Source organism: Dromaius novaehollandiae, chromosome 9 (genome assembly GCF_036370855.1).
Source record: "Dromaius novaehollandiae isolate bDroNov1 chromosome 9, bDroNov1.hap1, whole genome shotgun sequence".
NCBI classification, from domain to species: Eukaryota; Metazoa; Chordata; class Aves; order Casuariiformes; family Dromaiidae; genus Dromaius; species Dromaius novaehollandiae.
Genome location: NC_088106.1, coordinates 7,015,760 through 7,032,887, shown reverse-complemented (window position 1 = coordinate 7,032,887; position 17,128 = coordinate 7,015,760). Strand labels below are relative to the sequence as shown.

Genomic DNA, 17,128 nt, shown 5'->3' with positions numbered 1-17,128 from the left:
TGCCTTGAGGCACCCGAGTCCACGTTAGGACTCCAGAGTGAGCAGCTCTGCTTACTGCTCCCATGACATTGAAAAGGCATTAAGGATACCCAGCAGCTCTGTAAGACTGAGCACTCCCAAATGTGGTATCTTTGGCTGTAACACTCATCATCGGCATCTTTGTTCTCAAGCGGGCGAACTGCTGATGGTCACAGCGCTGGCCTGGCCACCTGCTCAGCTGTCCCTTGGTTTTCAAGCTCTCTGAGGCTCCTTGGCACACATGCCTACGTGTCCAGAGTGTGTGTCAGTTATTGCATGGATGCCCACTCTTCAAGCCTGTGTCCTCTAGGTAGTTAGTGCCACAACGGCACAACCACTTCATCCCTGTTGGCTTTTCCCTAGTCTACTCAGCCTGCATCTAGCCTGGGAGGTTCCTCTGCCGTGGGGTGCCCCTTGTAGGGCATTCCTCCAGCCAGCGCTCACATTACGGGGAGGGAGCAAGGAAAGCCCTTGGTAAGGAGAATCCCAGATGGCAAACCTTGGCAGCCTTCTGCGAAGAGCTGCGGAGGCTGAGATGTCTGGTCGGCGGTGACCTGGGAAGGTGCAAACTGGCTTCTGAGCTGTCACCCCTACAGGCATCCACAGGCGAAGCCACAAACGTGACCTAGTGTTTGAGGCTTTGGGAGTTTTTGCCTGCATGTGAGAGAGGGCTGTCTGCTTTTGGTGCTGAGCTTGGCAGCAGCCTTGCTTTTCAAGTGTGCCTCTAGAAGTGGTGTGTTGAGAGGCTATAGTTCCTGAAACAGCTGTTCTGGTAAGTAATTAATCCAACTCCTCTGAGAAACCATAAACCTTTGACAGCGTTTACCAGTAGACAGCAATTTCAGCTTGATGCAAACGCTTGCTGGCTGAGGTGAAACTCTTTATTTCTCGGAGGGATGAGATCTAAACATTTAGGAATAATATCTTATTGGTCTGAAACTGCAGATAAGTGACTTTTGGTGAGGAGAGTGTCCAGCTGCCGCGCTCTAATTGATGTCTGCATCCTAAGAAGTGTGGTACAATACTAGTAGTGAGTTCAGATCTTCTGGGAACTACAGATACGATTTATAATTGGCTCTGTAGCGTTTTAGAGACATTGAGCTTATCTAGGCCTTTTATATATTGTCCTGTGGAAGTTGTGTGCTTAAATTAGGCATATATAAAGTGGCTGACTGTATGGGGGCTGCATTCATTTAATGCTGTGTTGAAAACCTCGGGGTTCACTTAGCACTACTTTTTTTGCTGCTTTTTCTGCACTGATTGGCTCCTAACTCTTGTGGATGAAGTCTTCTGCGAACTGGAAGAAGGGCTCATCATGTGACTGCAAACAGTTTGTGGAAACCTTCCTGGACACCTAAGGGATGTGCTGGGGAGCTATTAAAATCAGAACTGAGTCAAACTTCAAATGAAGAATAAGCAGAAATGTGTTTCCTCAAGGGGTGTTGAATCTCAGCATTGTGTTACCATGGTAAGATGCATGTAGGCCAGATCTTGATCTTTATTAGTCTTAAGTCAAAACCCATTGCCTCTACAGGTCAATCTAGAGTTACACTTGCTTAAATGAGATCATGATTGGATGGAGTCACCTCATTGCTAGTGATGTTTAGGTCAGGCTGTTGAAGGAATGAAGAGGAGGCTTGGGCCCTTCTTACTGTGGTTAGTGTAAGTGTGTATCTTGTGGATTTTTTTTTTTTCCTTAGAGTAGGCTGCTCCAGCATACCCTCCTGGGGGGAGGTTAGCTTTATATATGCCAGTGTAGTCATAGTTATCCCTTACTGGTATCGCTTGTCCATCTCATACTGGTTGATGCATTATCTCCAGGGGTACAAATGCACCGTCTTGGTTTGGTAACTCTTTGTTTCCAGGTCTGTATGTTTTGCTGTATTGGTTTAGAGCTCCCACGTCTCATATTCATGGAGGGTGTGTAGAATGGCTGTTTCTTTTATTTGCATAGCACGAAGCAGAAACTGGATCAGAAAGTTCTGATTTTATGTGTGCAAGTGCTGTCCTACAAGCAGGAATTCTGGAATAGGTCCGTATATTGTAGCCAGCTAAAACTTGTCTTCAGTAGGACCAAACGGGACTGGACAGAGTGGTGTGTGCAGGGGGGAATTTTTCCTCTTCTTCCCCCTTCAGTAGAGTTGGTTATACCTTTGCTTGCTGGTAGCTACAAAACCACAAGACTCTTGTCTTGAGTTGAACAAGTAATAGTTGAAGGAATAGTGCAGCTTTACCTACTGAAAAATCCAATGTGTGAATTAGTTCTTATTTAATTCTGCTGTTGTCAGCTATTGGCAGGTCTTAACATTTTGGGAAGGAAAGAGATGCACGTGTTGTAGCCAGAGCTGCTCTCCATCAAGAGGCTAGGGAGAACTTCCAAAGAGGCCTGGTAGACCCTGTTGGTGTGTGATTTAGGAACAGGACACGGGCAGAGCACAAGGCTGGCTCTCAGTAAGGGCGGAGGAATGGCTCTCTGAGATGCTGAAGAGGAATGGTTGAAACAGATTTGTAACAGGCTTCTCTCAGCTGTCAAGTGGAGAAATTCTTCTCCTCTTAATAACTTAGCCTTGGCAACAATTCTCTTATGCAGGAAGTGTAGAAGTGTTGTTTCTTAACTAAGCATCTTTGAGATCTGGAGCTGGGTGTTGGGGGGTGAGGGAGGATGAACTACTTCTTCAAAATGAAAATAAACCCCTCAGTGAGTTCCTTATTGCTCTTCCAAATAGAGCAGCTTGTATTGCTTGAGTAGGCAGGAGGTGCAGCGGTGGATGGCATTGATGATAACTTGTCTTGTGAGTCCCTGGATGGGTGGGCGAAGGAGGGGAAAAGCACTAAAGCTAGGAGGAGAAAACATGAGATTAAGCAATCCCTGTGAAGGCTGAATAGCGCCTAGTAGTCCAGTGTGGTTCTGCTTCGTTATTCGGTTTATAAGAAAAACACCTGAAAACTCCTGTGCAGCCTCTTGAGGTTTTTTGCACTGCTTGTATTAATGGGCAGAGCTAGGGCTACATCTGGGTGATGGGGAAGCAGTGTTTGATGCTTGAAATCGTAATGTCCACAACCTCTTTTTCTGGCAGTTCCCAGTAATTCAATATTTTGTTGCCTCGTCCCCTTCCTGCTTTGCTTGTTGTTGTCTGCAGCTGTTTAGTGAACCTCTCCTGGCTTCTGCAGTCCATCTTCATATTACTCTCAGGTTCGTTAACCAGAACTATCTTGGGGAGTGAGGCAACTAGTTTATTACTAAAAAGTGACTGTGTCTTTAGATACTATTTAAAATCTTCCATTTTTTGCCTTAAACTATATGCCATTTTGCGCAGCCTTCCCAAGACCTTCTGGACCTTGTTCTGTCAAATGATACAAATGCTTCAATCCTACTGTAAAAGTCAGTGTAAAAGTAAGGCAAAATGAGTGGGTTAATGTGTTTTCAGAGGGAACAGCAGTTGGCTTGTTAGAGCTTGAGATTAGCCGGGTCCTGATCCTTGGGAGATGTGAGTGGCTGCCTACAAAGCTTCCAGTTTTGCTAAAATGAAGTACACCTTCAGAGAGCATGGCTCAGTTTGGACATTCGGCCTTGGGAAGCAAAATCTGGGGAAGTATTTAATATATGAATTGAAGCCTTGGTCCCTTGTTTCTTATACTCATTCCTCATGGTGATGTTTTGCATAATCAAAAATATATTACTCTGACAATTTTACGTATTGAATTGTACTGCTAAAAGCTGCTTCTGTCTCTCATGCATTCTTAGTAAAGTCCTTTCTCGCACTCTCAAGTAACAAGCTGCTTCTGGTTAGAGTTTAATGGGGTGAGAAGATTTGGCTTTCTTCAGGCAGTTGTGTACATCTACTACATCTTAGCAAAACCTCTTGTGCTGAAAGTGCTGTTAGCAGTAGTCATGCCAAGCTCTAACACGTAGCAGAGATTATGGTTCTTCTGTGCACACAGCTGTCTGCATACTGTGACATTGCCATTAATTTACAAGAGCCAACTGCTCGGCCAGAATAACCCTCTGGTGCTTCCCAGGGCCAAAATCTCCCCTTGTGACTCCAGGGGCTTGACTGAGCAGAGCCACCTGCTCCTAGGTAGAGCCGACTGGATCCGATACTGAGGCTTGTAAACCTGCTGTGGTTCTTGAAAATGCCTGATGAGCTCAGTGAGGTCTCCTGTTGAGGCTGCTTTGTTGTGGAACCGTAAGGTAGAGGCTCATAAAATCATGGTGTTTGGAAGTGTTAGTTGCACAGGCTTTATTTGTAGTGGAGGCTGAAAAAAATGATCTTAGTGCCATGCAGTTGCTTCAGCCAGCTAGTGCCAAGGGATGCTAGGCTGTTGCTGACCCATAACTGTGTGCTTGCTTCACAGGTACACAGTGCGTTACTCTAGGGCTATAACCTTAGCTTGATGTAACCTAGGTTCTCTCTGTGGTTTTGGGGCTGGGAGTTGTCGTTAGCAGCTCAGAATTGGGGGAGTGAGTGCACAAGGGCTATAGAAGCTCTGATCTCCCATTTCCATGCATTTATAGCAACAGTGGTGCTATCAGGGTGTGCCTCAGTTCCCCCAAACCACCTCTCCACTGTCTCCTCGTGTGACCCTTTGGTCCCTTGGGTGTGTGCTGGGAGGGAGAAAAATTGGGTTCCTTCAAGGAACGCAAGCACGTGGATATATAGCCTTTATGTAGATGCTACTGTCCTTCCACTCAGGTTTGTGGACATCTGCCTGGGAAATTATACGAGTAGCTAACTAGTAATCTGCTAACCCAGTAATCACCATCGCCAGCACTGATAAATCCCTGCAGCCTTCAGCCCCTGGCTGGTTTAGTCCAAGCTACAGTCGTTGCTTTGTGAACAGTCTCCTCGAGCTAAGTGTTGGTTCTTTTGTGTCTCGGACGCGCTGAAATATCGTGGTGTAGGCACAGGCGTCTTTCTGCTTTCGTTCTGCTGGGGTCTGTTATACAGAGCGGAGCCATTTTAGCTAGGAAAGCGTTCCTGCTGTGAGCCCAACTGCTGCTCATTTCATACCGATAAGTCCTTCAAAAAGGATGTGTGTTTTGTTGCTGAAGTTTGGATACATTCTGCTTTATCATCTGTATACAGCAGTCCCTTTTCTGATAATACAGCCGTTTTAAATATACTGTTTATCTAAATACAGTGGGCTTTTTTCCATGGTATTGCTGGAGAAGGTTATGCTCTTGCCTTGCTTTGCGTCTCAAACTGTGTTTAGCCGCTGAGGCTGCACTGCCACTGATCTCGGTGGGAGCTGGATCAGGAGCGCAGGAATTTACGGTGAGCTGTCCTGCAGTCCGTCCTGGCTCGGGTACAGAAACAGGGTCAGGCCCCGATGTGGGAGAGCTTGGGTGTCTGTAAGTCGGGGCAGGGAGGGCACGGCTTGGAGGACCACTGGGGCTGCTCAGCCTCTGCCACGGATGCCACTACATAAAATATTTCCTTTCAGATAAGTAGCTGAAAGATTTTCTTGTTGGATTTCTTTCACTGCTTTGTGAAGAGCCTGTGGCCCAAGTCTGCGCTTGCCTCTTCTGGCACAAATCCCGAGTAACTCGTCCCCTCAATGAGGCCTTGTACGCGGTGGTGTGCGAGCGGTCACGCCGAAGCCAATGGCATCCTTGTATGGAGAAAGCTGCTCCTGGAGCCCTCTGCAGCTGGGCCTTTACGTGACTTGGGGTCATTCTTCTGCTAAAACATACACCAGTGTCAGAAAGCGTGCTTGTTTTTTTTTTTAAAAAAAGCTCTTTTTCTCCCTCCCCCGCTCTTCTGCAGCAGGGAGGATAGGGAAGACCAAGACCAGGGTGAGGACCATCGGCGTGTGCACGCTGCAGGCCTAAAACTGAAATAGCTGGTAGTGATGTGCAGACACCAGCCTGTGCCCCACCGCTCTGCCGGGTGTGGGGAGAAGGCTGTGACTTCGCTTGCGCTGCTGGCCCACTGCTCCGGAGCACGTCCGTGCTGGAGCACAACGAGCTGCCCGATGGGTGCTGCCGTGGTCCGTGCAAACGGAGCCGGAGGTTTGGGAGGGGGCCAGGGAAGAGTGGCCTGAGCGTGGTCCTGCGCTGAGCTCACCCAGCCGCTGTGAAGTGCGACCCACCGGGGAGGATGCCGGAGCACCGTCTGGGGACATTCCCACCTCTTCAGCCCCAAAGCTTTGGAAGCTTCAGAAATACCCGGAGCAGGGGGATAATGCCACAGTGCAGCAGGGGTGTCTCCCCCGTGCTGGAGGCTTTAAAATGTGCGGCTGTAGGTGCTGGGGCAGACGGGAACGGTCCCCCGGTCTGGGTGCGGTGGGGATGCACGTGGGCTTGCAGCGATGCCACCCGGATCCTCGTGGCCGTGGCCCGTGGGGTGACCTTGCCCGAGCAGGTTTTGCCTCTGCCTTTCTGCCTTTCTTTCTTGTCCTTTGTCTGTTCAGACAGTCGAGCTCTTTGGGAGGGGAGAAAGGAAGATACTGTCTCTTACTATATATTCGTACAATGGCTCTCAGTGGAGCCCTGGTGGTACTACAATAATACAAATCATTTTCTTCATGAAGCTGATGTAGGGCTGAAAATTATTTTATGTGTTTGTCTTAAAAATGCTCATCCTTCTCCCTGATTTAAGAAGTTCCCCGGTTTCCCTAAACTAACAAGACAAATCACTTCCCCCCCCCCCCTTTTATTTGTGTGCTTGTTCGTTAGTTCTGATGTTTTCAGTTAAAAAAAAAAATACAGCTGTCTTCGTGAAGATGATCTGGAGTATGTGTTCCGAGGAGTGTAGGGGAAAGGGCATGAGCAGGAGATGGGTAAAGGCGCTTGGGCAAGCAGCTGTCTGTAGTGAGCGTGGAGGCACCCCCGGCCCAGCGCGGCGAAGCCCCACGCTGTCAGCAGCGGAGTGCCAGTGCCCTTATCTGCAGCGCAGGCTATATTTGGTCTGAGATTACTCCCTGCTTGGCCTGGATTGGTCTCCAGGCAGGGCTGTTTTGGGGATTTCTTTCTCCTGCCTCACTTAAAAGCCCCCATTCAAAATGCCTCCTTATTTTCATTCCTTCGCATCCCCTACAGAGCGCCCGAGCTGCTGCTGTTCTCCACTGCATTCCTGAAGCATCTTCACCCCATCAGCTGGTGCTGATGAGGCTTTGCAGGGTGCAACGTGCAGGGTGGCCCTCGGAGGGGAGGGCAGCTGGGTCCCCCTGGTACCGGGGGGGGACACAGCCCCAAAGCCTTGAGGATGCAAAAGCTCATCTCCACGTATGAGCCAATTTAGGGAGTCTGGTGGAAGGAAATACTCTGTTCCCTTTCCCCAATCCTCTGCATATTTTCTTGAATTCCACCAACAAAATACTACTCTTGTAGACAGATAGTGACTGTTTCCCTTCAGCAAGGACCCCGGAGAAGCTTCATTGCTATGCCCACCTGCTGCATGGGGGAAAAGCAAGGCCAAGGAGGGACGCAGCATCGCTCGGAAAAGATCTGTCCTTTCCTTCCTCTGGCGGCTGTGAATAACCGGCGTTCCAGGCAGGTTGCTATGGTTGTGCTGAAATCGTAACAGTTTGTGCCAGCAGTCAAGGCAGAAATGTCACTCAGCGACTCGTTGCGAGCTGCCCGGTTACCTTGACGATGCTGCTGGAAAAGTGCGGGGAAGAACCGGGAGGGGGGAAGCACGGAGCAGAGAAACTGTTCAGCAGGTGAGGGCTGGAGTGGGAGCTGCGGGGAGGTGGGCCCGCGGCTGAGGTTCGGGCTTCCTCCACCCCACCTGGCCGCGGGTCTCGTGGCCACCAGCCATCCCAGAGGTGCATGTTGGGCTCCCTGGAGCCGGATTGATTTGAGCGTGTTTACTTCAACCTGAATTTTAAGGTGTGAAACAAAGTGGGAATGGACTTGCATAAAACTCTGATAGAGCTGGACATCTGGGCATGTGAGGTGAATGAAACGTGACCTGAGGAAGGTGAGAGGGAGTACTCTTTGGTTTGAGGAATTGTGGGAAGAGGTCTGCAAATATGTTACTAAGAGCATCTGGCCATTTCTGATTAAAAAAAAGAATTGCTTTCCTGGGTGTGTTTCTCCAAACCTTGTGATCATCTGCCCTAGGCACAGATTTCTTCTCCCTTAGTCTTCTAGTGAATATTCAAAAATAGATATACTCGTAGCACTTGAAAAGCCTCTTGCAGAGTTGTTTCAGCACTGAGGAGAATAACCCTTAGGAAAAAAAAAACTCAAAAAATAAACAGCAGCTGCCATCATGTTTTTTTTTTTTTTCTTTCCCTCTTTCTCACTCAGTTCGTAAAAACCTGGTGCACCACCGGTTCCCTTTCCCCTCTCGTTTGAGGGAAGAGCTCAGCTCTGGGTGGTGAACAGCAGCTTCGGGCTCCAGCCGGGCCACTTGTGGTGCGTTTTCGATGTCTTGCTTGTACCACAGCATTGCTCAGCTTCTTACTTAGTTTTCTCCCTTCTGCCCTGGGATGGGTCTGCGCGTGCAGCAGTCAGGACCGGAGATGTCACTAGCATTTGTGCAAGTCTGGTGCTGATACGGTAAAGCCATGGGAAGTCACACGCAGCATCCAGCCCAAGCGTTGGCAGCCTGTTCTGCTGCAGCTTCGCTGTTGGTGCTGGAGTGTCCAGATTAAGGTTAGTTGGGGTATATTTACATCGATGCACACTTGTCTTTTAATGGTCTACAAGCCTTCTTCCAACACCGTGCTTCCCTGCTGCTTGCTGCAGCTGGCGTCACTGGAGGTTAACTGAAGGTTCCCAGCCCTGGACCTGCCTGTCGCGCAGGGCAGCGGTGTGGCTGCGGTATGTCCCCGTCGCCAGGAGCTCATGCCTCGCATACTGCTGACCGGGACGAGTGTGGGAAAGTCGGTGGTTCAGGAATGCCTCTGGCGCTGGGGGTTTCCTGCGGGACGCCGTGCTATGTGCGAGCCCCTGGAATCCCAAGAATCCCGGCCTCGCTAATCGGGAATCTGCTGTTACGGCGAAGAGCGGGCGCTGGCAGGCCATGGGGCTCCAGATGCACTGGGCAGCCGAAGGCGTTGCCCTCCTGCTGAAGTGGAGGTGTGCCGAGAGGTGAGGAGGCAAAGTGGGACAGCGTGGCCAAGCCCAGCAGCTAGGTGGTCGCACGCGGTCTGGGCCGGGTAGAAAGGTGGCTCAGTCCCGTCAGGCTTGGCTTAATTGGCCTGTGGGGTTATTAAACCTCACTGTTCAGCTGCTCACAAAGAGGCAGTGTTTGAGTGTGACTTTCAGACCCAGAAGTCGTTTTCGAGCTGATCCAGCTGTTGCGATGAATGAAACCTCTATTTCCATGGTCTGTCATAGTGGTGGGTTTGCTCTCCCGTCTCCCAAGGAGCGCTTTTGGTGGCTGATCTTTCTTTTCCATTTGTGGGCTGGTTAATCTACCCGTCTGTATCGTCCCAGATCTCATGTGGCAGTTTTTGCTTACTAGGACATCAAGTCACTTGACAGCTAAAGTGATTCAAAATCCTTGGAAGAGTCTGGGCGGTACCAAGGTTTCCAGGTGTAACGCCAGCCCCAGCCGCCTCCTGCCTCCTCTGCGAGCGCAGAGCCCGTCGCGCGACGCGGCAGCGAATGCAGGAGCGGAGCCCACCCCGGGCTCGCGAGCCTCCTCGGGAGGGATTGCTGCCATATGGTCTCCTCTCGCTTTTCTCAGGCTCCCCTGCTCGCTGGCATATGTACATCACGTCTCTTGCAAGTCCCACTCGAGCGGTGGCAGCCACCCACTTGTCTGAGGCTTGGTGGCCTTTGGTGACCCATCTATGCTGTGGAGCCAGGAGAGGAGCCAAGCAGGGAGGGAGGAGATGGTTACGGACTCGCTTGCCACCCCAGCGTGCGGGGGCACGGTCCCCCGTGGTGCCCGCGGGCGGGCTGGGTGGCTTCAGGGGTGGCACAGAGCCCGCGGGCGCTGGGACGTGTCCGTGTTCGGGGCCCGTCGCAGCCCGGTCCGGGGCAGCCCTGCGTTTGCCGACTGGAGGCAGATTGCGCTAACGGAGATTGGAGTGACGAGTGTGGGAAAAGGAGGAGGAGCGGGAAATTAAAAATAAAGCTTCGGGAAGGGAAAAACCCAACAAGATGAGAAAATAGCAGCGCGGGTTTATTCTTTCCCCACCATCCCTCATACCTCTTAGCTTATATCATCTTTTAACTATGCCAGTGAGTTCATTTCTGTTTGTGTCTATGTGTACGCTTGTGTGTGACTGCCAGTCTGGTATCCATATACGCTGTTCCCTAAACAGGGAAGAGGGGAAGGGGAGAAGTGTGGGGCTGGGTTCTGCCGTTTGCTTTGGTATCAGCATCCAAATAATTGTACCCTCATGTAGCATTGCTCTAGATCAGGTTGTCTTAATGACAAACCAGAGTATTGATGGCCAGAATGCACCAAACCAAAAGTGGCGTTTAGGCCAAGTGGCTTTAATGCTACTGACCTTGGGAATAGACCAGGGAAATGTTTTGGGTCCAAAGTGAAACCCTGCCAGCTAGCCTGGTCTTAAATTCTTTTGTGAATCGGCTTGGGACTAAGTTGCAATAGCACATATTTGCTGTTTTATTTAAAACACACACTGAATATTCAAGTTTCAAAACAGATGATGGTAAAATATATCAGTGCTTAGTCACAAATACCAGCCTGATATCTCAAAGACCCAAATGTTACCCCTCACTGGGCAGGGTGCTGCCGTTGGGAGCCCCGCTGCTGCCCGCCGACTACGCGTCGCGCTGCGTGGGAGCTTTTCGCAGGACTGGTGATTCGCAGTGCAGGGCAGATTAACAAGTCTCCTTAATGTTATTGTAATGCTGCTAATCCCAGGGCTGTGTGAAAAGCTTAAAATGTTCAAAACATTTGTCAGTAAAACATTGATCTCTCTTTGTAGAACATTTAAGTGTTGCTTATTAATTTTTTTTCTTCCTTTTCTCCTAGGATCCTGCAGGAATCTTTGAACTGGTGGAGCTTGTTGGCAATGGTACCTATGGGCAGGTTTATAAGGTAAGGGCTCCGTGTGTGTCTGAAGCCATCCTAGTTCCTTAGGCCCTGTGTTCAACATGGAGCATCCCAGTGCAGCAGCTAGGTTGGGTTCAACCAGTTCCAGGCCTGACAAGAAACCTCGCTGAACTTCTGCTTTTTGGTCTTGTGTTCAAGTACTGCGTAGCACATAGAGCTCTTGCAAATAAGCAATTCATATCAGTTCTGAAACTGTCACTAAAAAATGAATCACTTTTTTTTTTCTCTTCTCCCCCCAATTGCTTTTTATTGATTATGTGATGAGGAGGGAGTGAAGAGTCTGTAGTTTAATAGATGACTCTCGATCTTTTCTGAAGAGCTGAGTTTACAGCCGCAATAGCCTACAAAATGAGTTTGTTACAGTCTAGTGCTCTGCTCTTGCCATGAGGCTGGCGCACGGGCTGGGTGCCTCGCTTTCTACTCCGCAGAAACCCACTGCGGGAGGAAAACACAGAACTCAATCCGGTTTGCTTTAACACTTCCATTAACATCTGGAAGCAACTTTCCAAATGGGAATACTAAGGAGACTGTGGAGAATAGAATTTTTAATTCATAAACTTCTCCAGAAATGTTTAAAACCACACTTTGCTAAGTTACATCACCTGTCCCAACGACTTTAGTGTGAGAGATTTCCAGAATTTGATTTCTTGGTGGGTTTTTGTGGCTTTTTGGGGGGAAGGAGGATGTTGAGGAAGAACTGACTTATTTCAAAGCTTGGATTTATCTGCACTTGGTATATGATGCAAACGTGAGAGTTTAGAAGGTCACTGTGGTGTTTCTTGGCACAGATGCACGTAGCATTTGCCTATTGTTTTGGGTCTTCTGGGCAACAATAGCTCCTCTGGGCCACGTTCTCCAAAGGCTTCTGTATGTGTGAGCCCTCGTTCTGTATACGTGCACCTGGATTCATGTGTGCACGCACAGGGAGCTCGTATTTACATGTCGTGCCTCTATTCTCTTTTGACTATACAGAATATATTCATGTGCTCGTCATCACTCTGAAGGCACAACTCTTGCCTGTCATGCACTAAAAGACAGTAGGCTGCCCCTAATGAAGAGAAGAAGGGAAGTGTGCTTAAAAAGCTACCCGTCAGGAAATATTTGTTTTGAATTCTGGTTTCCCCATCCTCCCACAGCTGTAGGCTAATCCCATCAATATGATGATAGAAGAATTTAAGTGAACTGAGGATGAACTGAAACTTCTGGAGTTTAAGATGTGTGAATTTTTGAACTGGAGTAAGTTTAAAAAACAAAAAACAAAAAACCCCCCCTTCTTATCGAGGTGGTTATGTTCTCAGGAGCCTTCCCTTCTGCTGTCTTTCTGAAGGCGGCTGGTTGTCCCGAGAGGATGGTAGGATGGTGGAGATGGAGGCCCGTTCCCAGCCGCTGAGGCCAGCCATGTGAGCTTGGCTATAACCTGTTTTTCTTCTCAGCTGCTAAAATAATGGTAGAGGGTGACCTAATTTTAACTTGTGCATATTTCTAACAATCAGTGGAAACTATGCAACTGTAACGTCCTTTTGAAAGCATAATGTTTTTGTGGAAAGTAGAAAAGGGAAATAAACTATCTAATGCTCATGCTGTTCTTTGCGGTGCAAACAGCTCTACTAATTGTGTTTCCTGTTGCAGTATTTGATTCTTTCGGTGCGTCTATGTATTGTTTAATGGGGGGTGGGGAAGAAACACCCAGAAGCACTGAAGTGTAGATTTTCCAGGAGGTAACATGTTCTGAACACTTCTGTGTTCCCTTTTCTCGTGCTGTACAAAAACAATCCTCCTCTTAACTGTTTTTAACTTATTGGAGTAATCAGATTGTCCTCCAAATGATTCACATGATAGCACTGCCAGACAGGATGGTGACTGGGAGGAGGAAAAGCTGCTGTCCAAACCAAATTAGTAAGTATTGAGTTATGAATTCATGCGAAGACTGAATTCTGAATTCACTTCAATTGAAGTCTTGGGGTAGAACAAGTGGGTATAAACCAAAGGTAACTTTCATGTAAAGCATACCTAGCTCTTTACAGTGTCCCACCCTCAAAGCTAGTGCAGAAATAAGATCTCTGTGGTTCTTTTCCGCCAGATATCACCACTGTATTTATCTCTTGCAGCAGAACAGATAGATCAGTTTTCAAGATACTTAAACCATTTGGCTCCTTTCTTTGAAAAAAAAAAAAAAAATTAGAAGTCGTCGTTACCTCAAAGGTAGTGTCTACTGTATTTAGGTTATTGTTCCACAGCCATTTTAAACCAATCTAAGTCACATCTGGGATGTCCCCACCCCTCTGTGCTGGTGTTATCTGAGGTGTCCGCATTGCTATCCTGTTCCGAGTTTCTGCTTGTTTTCTCTCCAGTTATATTCTAGATGTGGAAAATAAAATTTATTGTGGTGCCCAGCCTGTCTCTCGCTTCCCAGGCTGGGCTTTCGCGTTTAAGCCTTGCGTGCCCCTGTGCTGCCTGTATTCTGTGTGCTGGGGGTGGCTGCCGTCACACGGGGGGATCCGCAAGCTTAGAGCTCCCAGGGGATTTGTGTCTGCGTAGTCACTTGAAAGTCTGTCCTGTGCTGGGCAGGGGCAGCAGAAGGGGTGATGGCCTGAAGAGCCCGTGGAGACACCTGGGAACGCTTGAGTAAGATGTGCAGAATAACTGAGACCATATGTCCTAGGAGGTGGAGTAGGGAAATGAGACCTGTTCCTGCTGCTTTTGCTTTGAATCTGTGGTGGAAGTCACCCCCCTTTCCACTGCTGATCCTTCTCTCTCGAACGAGAAGACTAACTCTCCCTTTGGCCCTTCAGAAGGTGCCACATGTGGGAAAAGGCAAAACTGAGACATTTATTCTAGGCAGGGCAGAGGATCTTATGTTTGTTTGCTACAAATCTGCAAAAGCAGAATGAAAGCCCTGCTGTTCTTGCAGAAAACTTGACTTAAACAGCAAAAACTGTAACATTGCCACAGTTATATTTGCAAGGACGCTTTTCATCTCTGACACAGTAACCAATCTGACTGCCCAGGACCTGGAAGGAGCTGGGTCTGAGTGGCAGGGCATGCAAGGTTTGTAGTGCGACATGAAAACCTCCCATTTGCATTGACAAAAAATGCATGGTTATATTTTTCTGATGACTGAATGATATAACAGCCTTGACAGGATGAGGATTCTGAGAAATATTTCTTAGTACAGCAATAATAAGAGCAATCAGAGAAGTAGCATTAGAAAGTGCTGTAAAAGGAGCCTGCTTTTTTGCCTCCACCACATTTCATCATTCTTTGTTTCCCAGTGTGTGGGGGTGATCGTGATTTTGGGGAAAGGTAATGAAAACCATAGCAAAGTGCTTTTCATATGAGCAATTTTTCCATCTACCTAGTCTAAGACTGCCACACAAAAAAGAGAATTTCAGAACTGTTAGTGCGTTCAAGTGTTAGTTCAATGTAGGTCCAGTATGACATTGCTGTGAAGCACGTTATTTTCTCTATATCACGTGAGACAGGCAAATACAACAGATTATTAATTGCTGAAAACTTTTAGACACTGCCTGTAGAAGATCCTGTATGGTGATTGCATGCAGTACTTAGCAGTGGATGGTCTCAGTAATCACAGCCTATGGACAACTTATGGGTCAATGTCTGTAAAGTTGTTTTGAGTCCCAGGGTCAAAAAGGTATCTAATGTACCTAGTATGGAGATGCAAGGTTCAAGCAGGTGGTTGCACAGCTCTAGTGTGGGAGCTCTCCACACTCAGTTCTGTTCTCTAACAACCAAGCTCCTACCCAGACTTTCTGGGCCGTGGGCCATTATTTCTCAAAATATGCTGAATTCCTACTTTTCAGGTAGTAGCACTACCAAGCGTTGTGTCCCGTGACCGACTCTAGACTCTTTATGATTGCTGGAGGTCATGGAGGGATCTCTGAAACCATGGTGCTGGAGAGGTTGGGTAGCCCCTGCTGCAGCACATGCTTTCTCCTGACTAGTCAGGAGAAAAGATGGGGTGGCCAAGTCTGGTGCACATGGGCAGCTCCCAAGAGGAGCATGCAGCCTCTGCTGAAGTTGGGGCTGCTACACGTTGTCTGCGCTCCCTACCCACGCTGGGGTGAAGCTAGCTGCCTAGGCTGCTTTGATCCTACTTTCTGGGTCTTGATTTGAAGATACCATTATGGTGGTGTATGATGCTTGCGTAGATAAAAACCTCTTTTTCTGAAGCTTGTGTTCCTGAGGGAGAGGTAGCTTGTTTGGATTTATCTCTGTATTTTCAAGCAAAGGCCTTTCTTCACTCAGGACTGCAGGTTAAAGAACTGTCTTGGTGGTTCCCTGGAGGACCTGCAGGAGAGTGGACCTCAGTCTTGCTTTGGCTCTGCATCAGTGGCAGCTGAATGCTGGAAACAGCCTTAGCGGGAACCCATTCCTGCATCTCTCCCCTTCCCACAACTGGAGGCTTTGGCTTTAAGTAATTGCAGAGAGAATGAATGTTCCTTGCTCACTGCCTGACAGTCTCCTGTGAATAGCTTGATTTTTGTTTTGATGAGAGACCACATTGGTGACGGTTTCTCTCTCTAATTGAATTGGAAGTGTTTCTTTATTTTCAAATAATTCTGCATCTAATGGAACAGATTGTGAACTAATTTTGACAAAAGACTTGAGCACTTGCTAGCTGCAGTTTAACATTGTTGCAGTGTGGGACTTTTGTGATTTGGGGATTTTTTTTTTCCTCTAGGTGTTCAAAGAAAGGGCTAACAGGAATACAATGAATTGGTCATAGGGAATTGAGCCATTGCCTCCCTGCTTTTCAGTGGGTATTTGATGAATGAAAGCAAAACTGTCAGCACGAAAATGAGTAAACCACCTTTAGAGCATTATCTAAAGTGGGTGTAATTGTATATTGCGTAATATTGTTATTACCATTTATCTCTACTTTGCATTAGAGAGCAAGCAAAAGGTCCTTAAAATACTAGGCATACTTACGATTGCATTGATAAATCACGTCATCAAGGCTGGAACTGCTGGTGCAAAGCACTCCGATAAACATGCTAGTTGAAATTAAAACGATATGAGATTACTCAGAAATACCTTTCCAACGGATTGTTCCAAGACTTGGAAAACATTCTGTGGGCTAGTTACTATGCATTAAATAATTTGAGCACTGGGGGATTGCTTTAGTTTTTATTGGCAGCTTCAGTTGGGTGACTCTCTGGTAGTTCCTTGCCGCTGCGTGGTGAGAGTGAGCTCCTGAAGAGGGGAGTAGCTGTTGCCCAGGTCTGTTCTTGGCTATGGCCATACAAACTCTTGCACATGCATGACTTTGCATCAAAATCCAGCTTCGTGAGGCTGTATACGCTAGCAGTCTTCTCACTAGTGAAATTAATGTGCTAAAGGCTTTGCAGTATTTCACTTGCACTGTTGTTTGAAGCACACCCAATCCTGAAGAAGGAAGCATGGTTCACAAGGACCATGTTAAGTTAAATCAGGTACAGTGCTACTTTAGACTTTTATGTACTTCACATAATCAGACATTCAGGCATCTAGTAGCAACTAAGGTTGCTACTAGATGCAAGACTTGAGTGAGATCTTTCCTCCAGCCTTCTCCCTTCTTCCTCGCTCCACCAGCCCTGGGGTCAGTCCCTAAGCCAGGTGGCATCTGCTGCCCTCACAGCACTCCTTGGGAAGGACTCCCCACTTTTAATCCTGGGAAGGAGACAGCTGCACAGGAGCAAGAGAAAACAATTGGACTATTATGCTATTGGCAATGTTAAGCTTGAAACAGAACCCTACAGGAAAACCAAAAAAAATCAGTCAATAGGTCTGTGGTAACTGTAACTCCCTTGCCTTATGTACAGTTGTACAGCACTGAATAGGGAAATAAATGATGTTAAGATTACGTAGTCACGTGCTTCTTCCCAACTGTACCAGGAGGACAGTGTTCATTATTGCCAAATGCTCCTGACTTCGCTTAGTGTATTGGAGACGTGGCTCTCCGCTTACAGCTGTAGCAAGGCTTTATTTTACTGGGTACGCGATGCAGTACTGTGGGCTAACTCCATAACTGCACAATAACTATTGATTGTTTAATTAGCTGGTAAATGCCATATAATCGCTAAGCCATTACACAGTATTATTCTGCGCTCGCATTCAGAGCA

At 47.7% G+C, this 17,128-nt stretch overlaps 1 protein-coding gene across 4 annotated transcripts in view; it reads left to right on the top strand.

Moving 5' to 3' along the window:
• Positions 1-17,128, top strand: part of TNIK (TRAF2 and NCK interacting kinase) — a 197,997-nt gene that overhangs the window by 20,818 nt on the left and 160,051 nt on the right. For all 4 annotated transcript variants that reach the window (XM_026105684.2, XM_026105681.2, XM_064516611.1 and 1 more), the window contains exon 2: positions 10,926-10,991. In XM_026105684.2, coding sequence (XP_025961469.1) covers positions 10,926-10,991 — 66 coding nt within the window. The remainder of the gene's footprint in view (positions 1-10,925; positions 10,992-17,128) is intronic.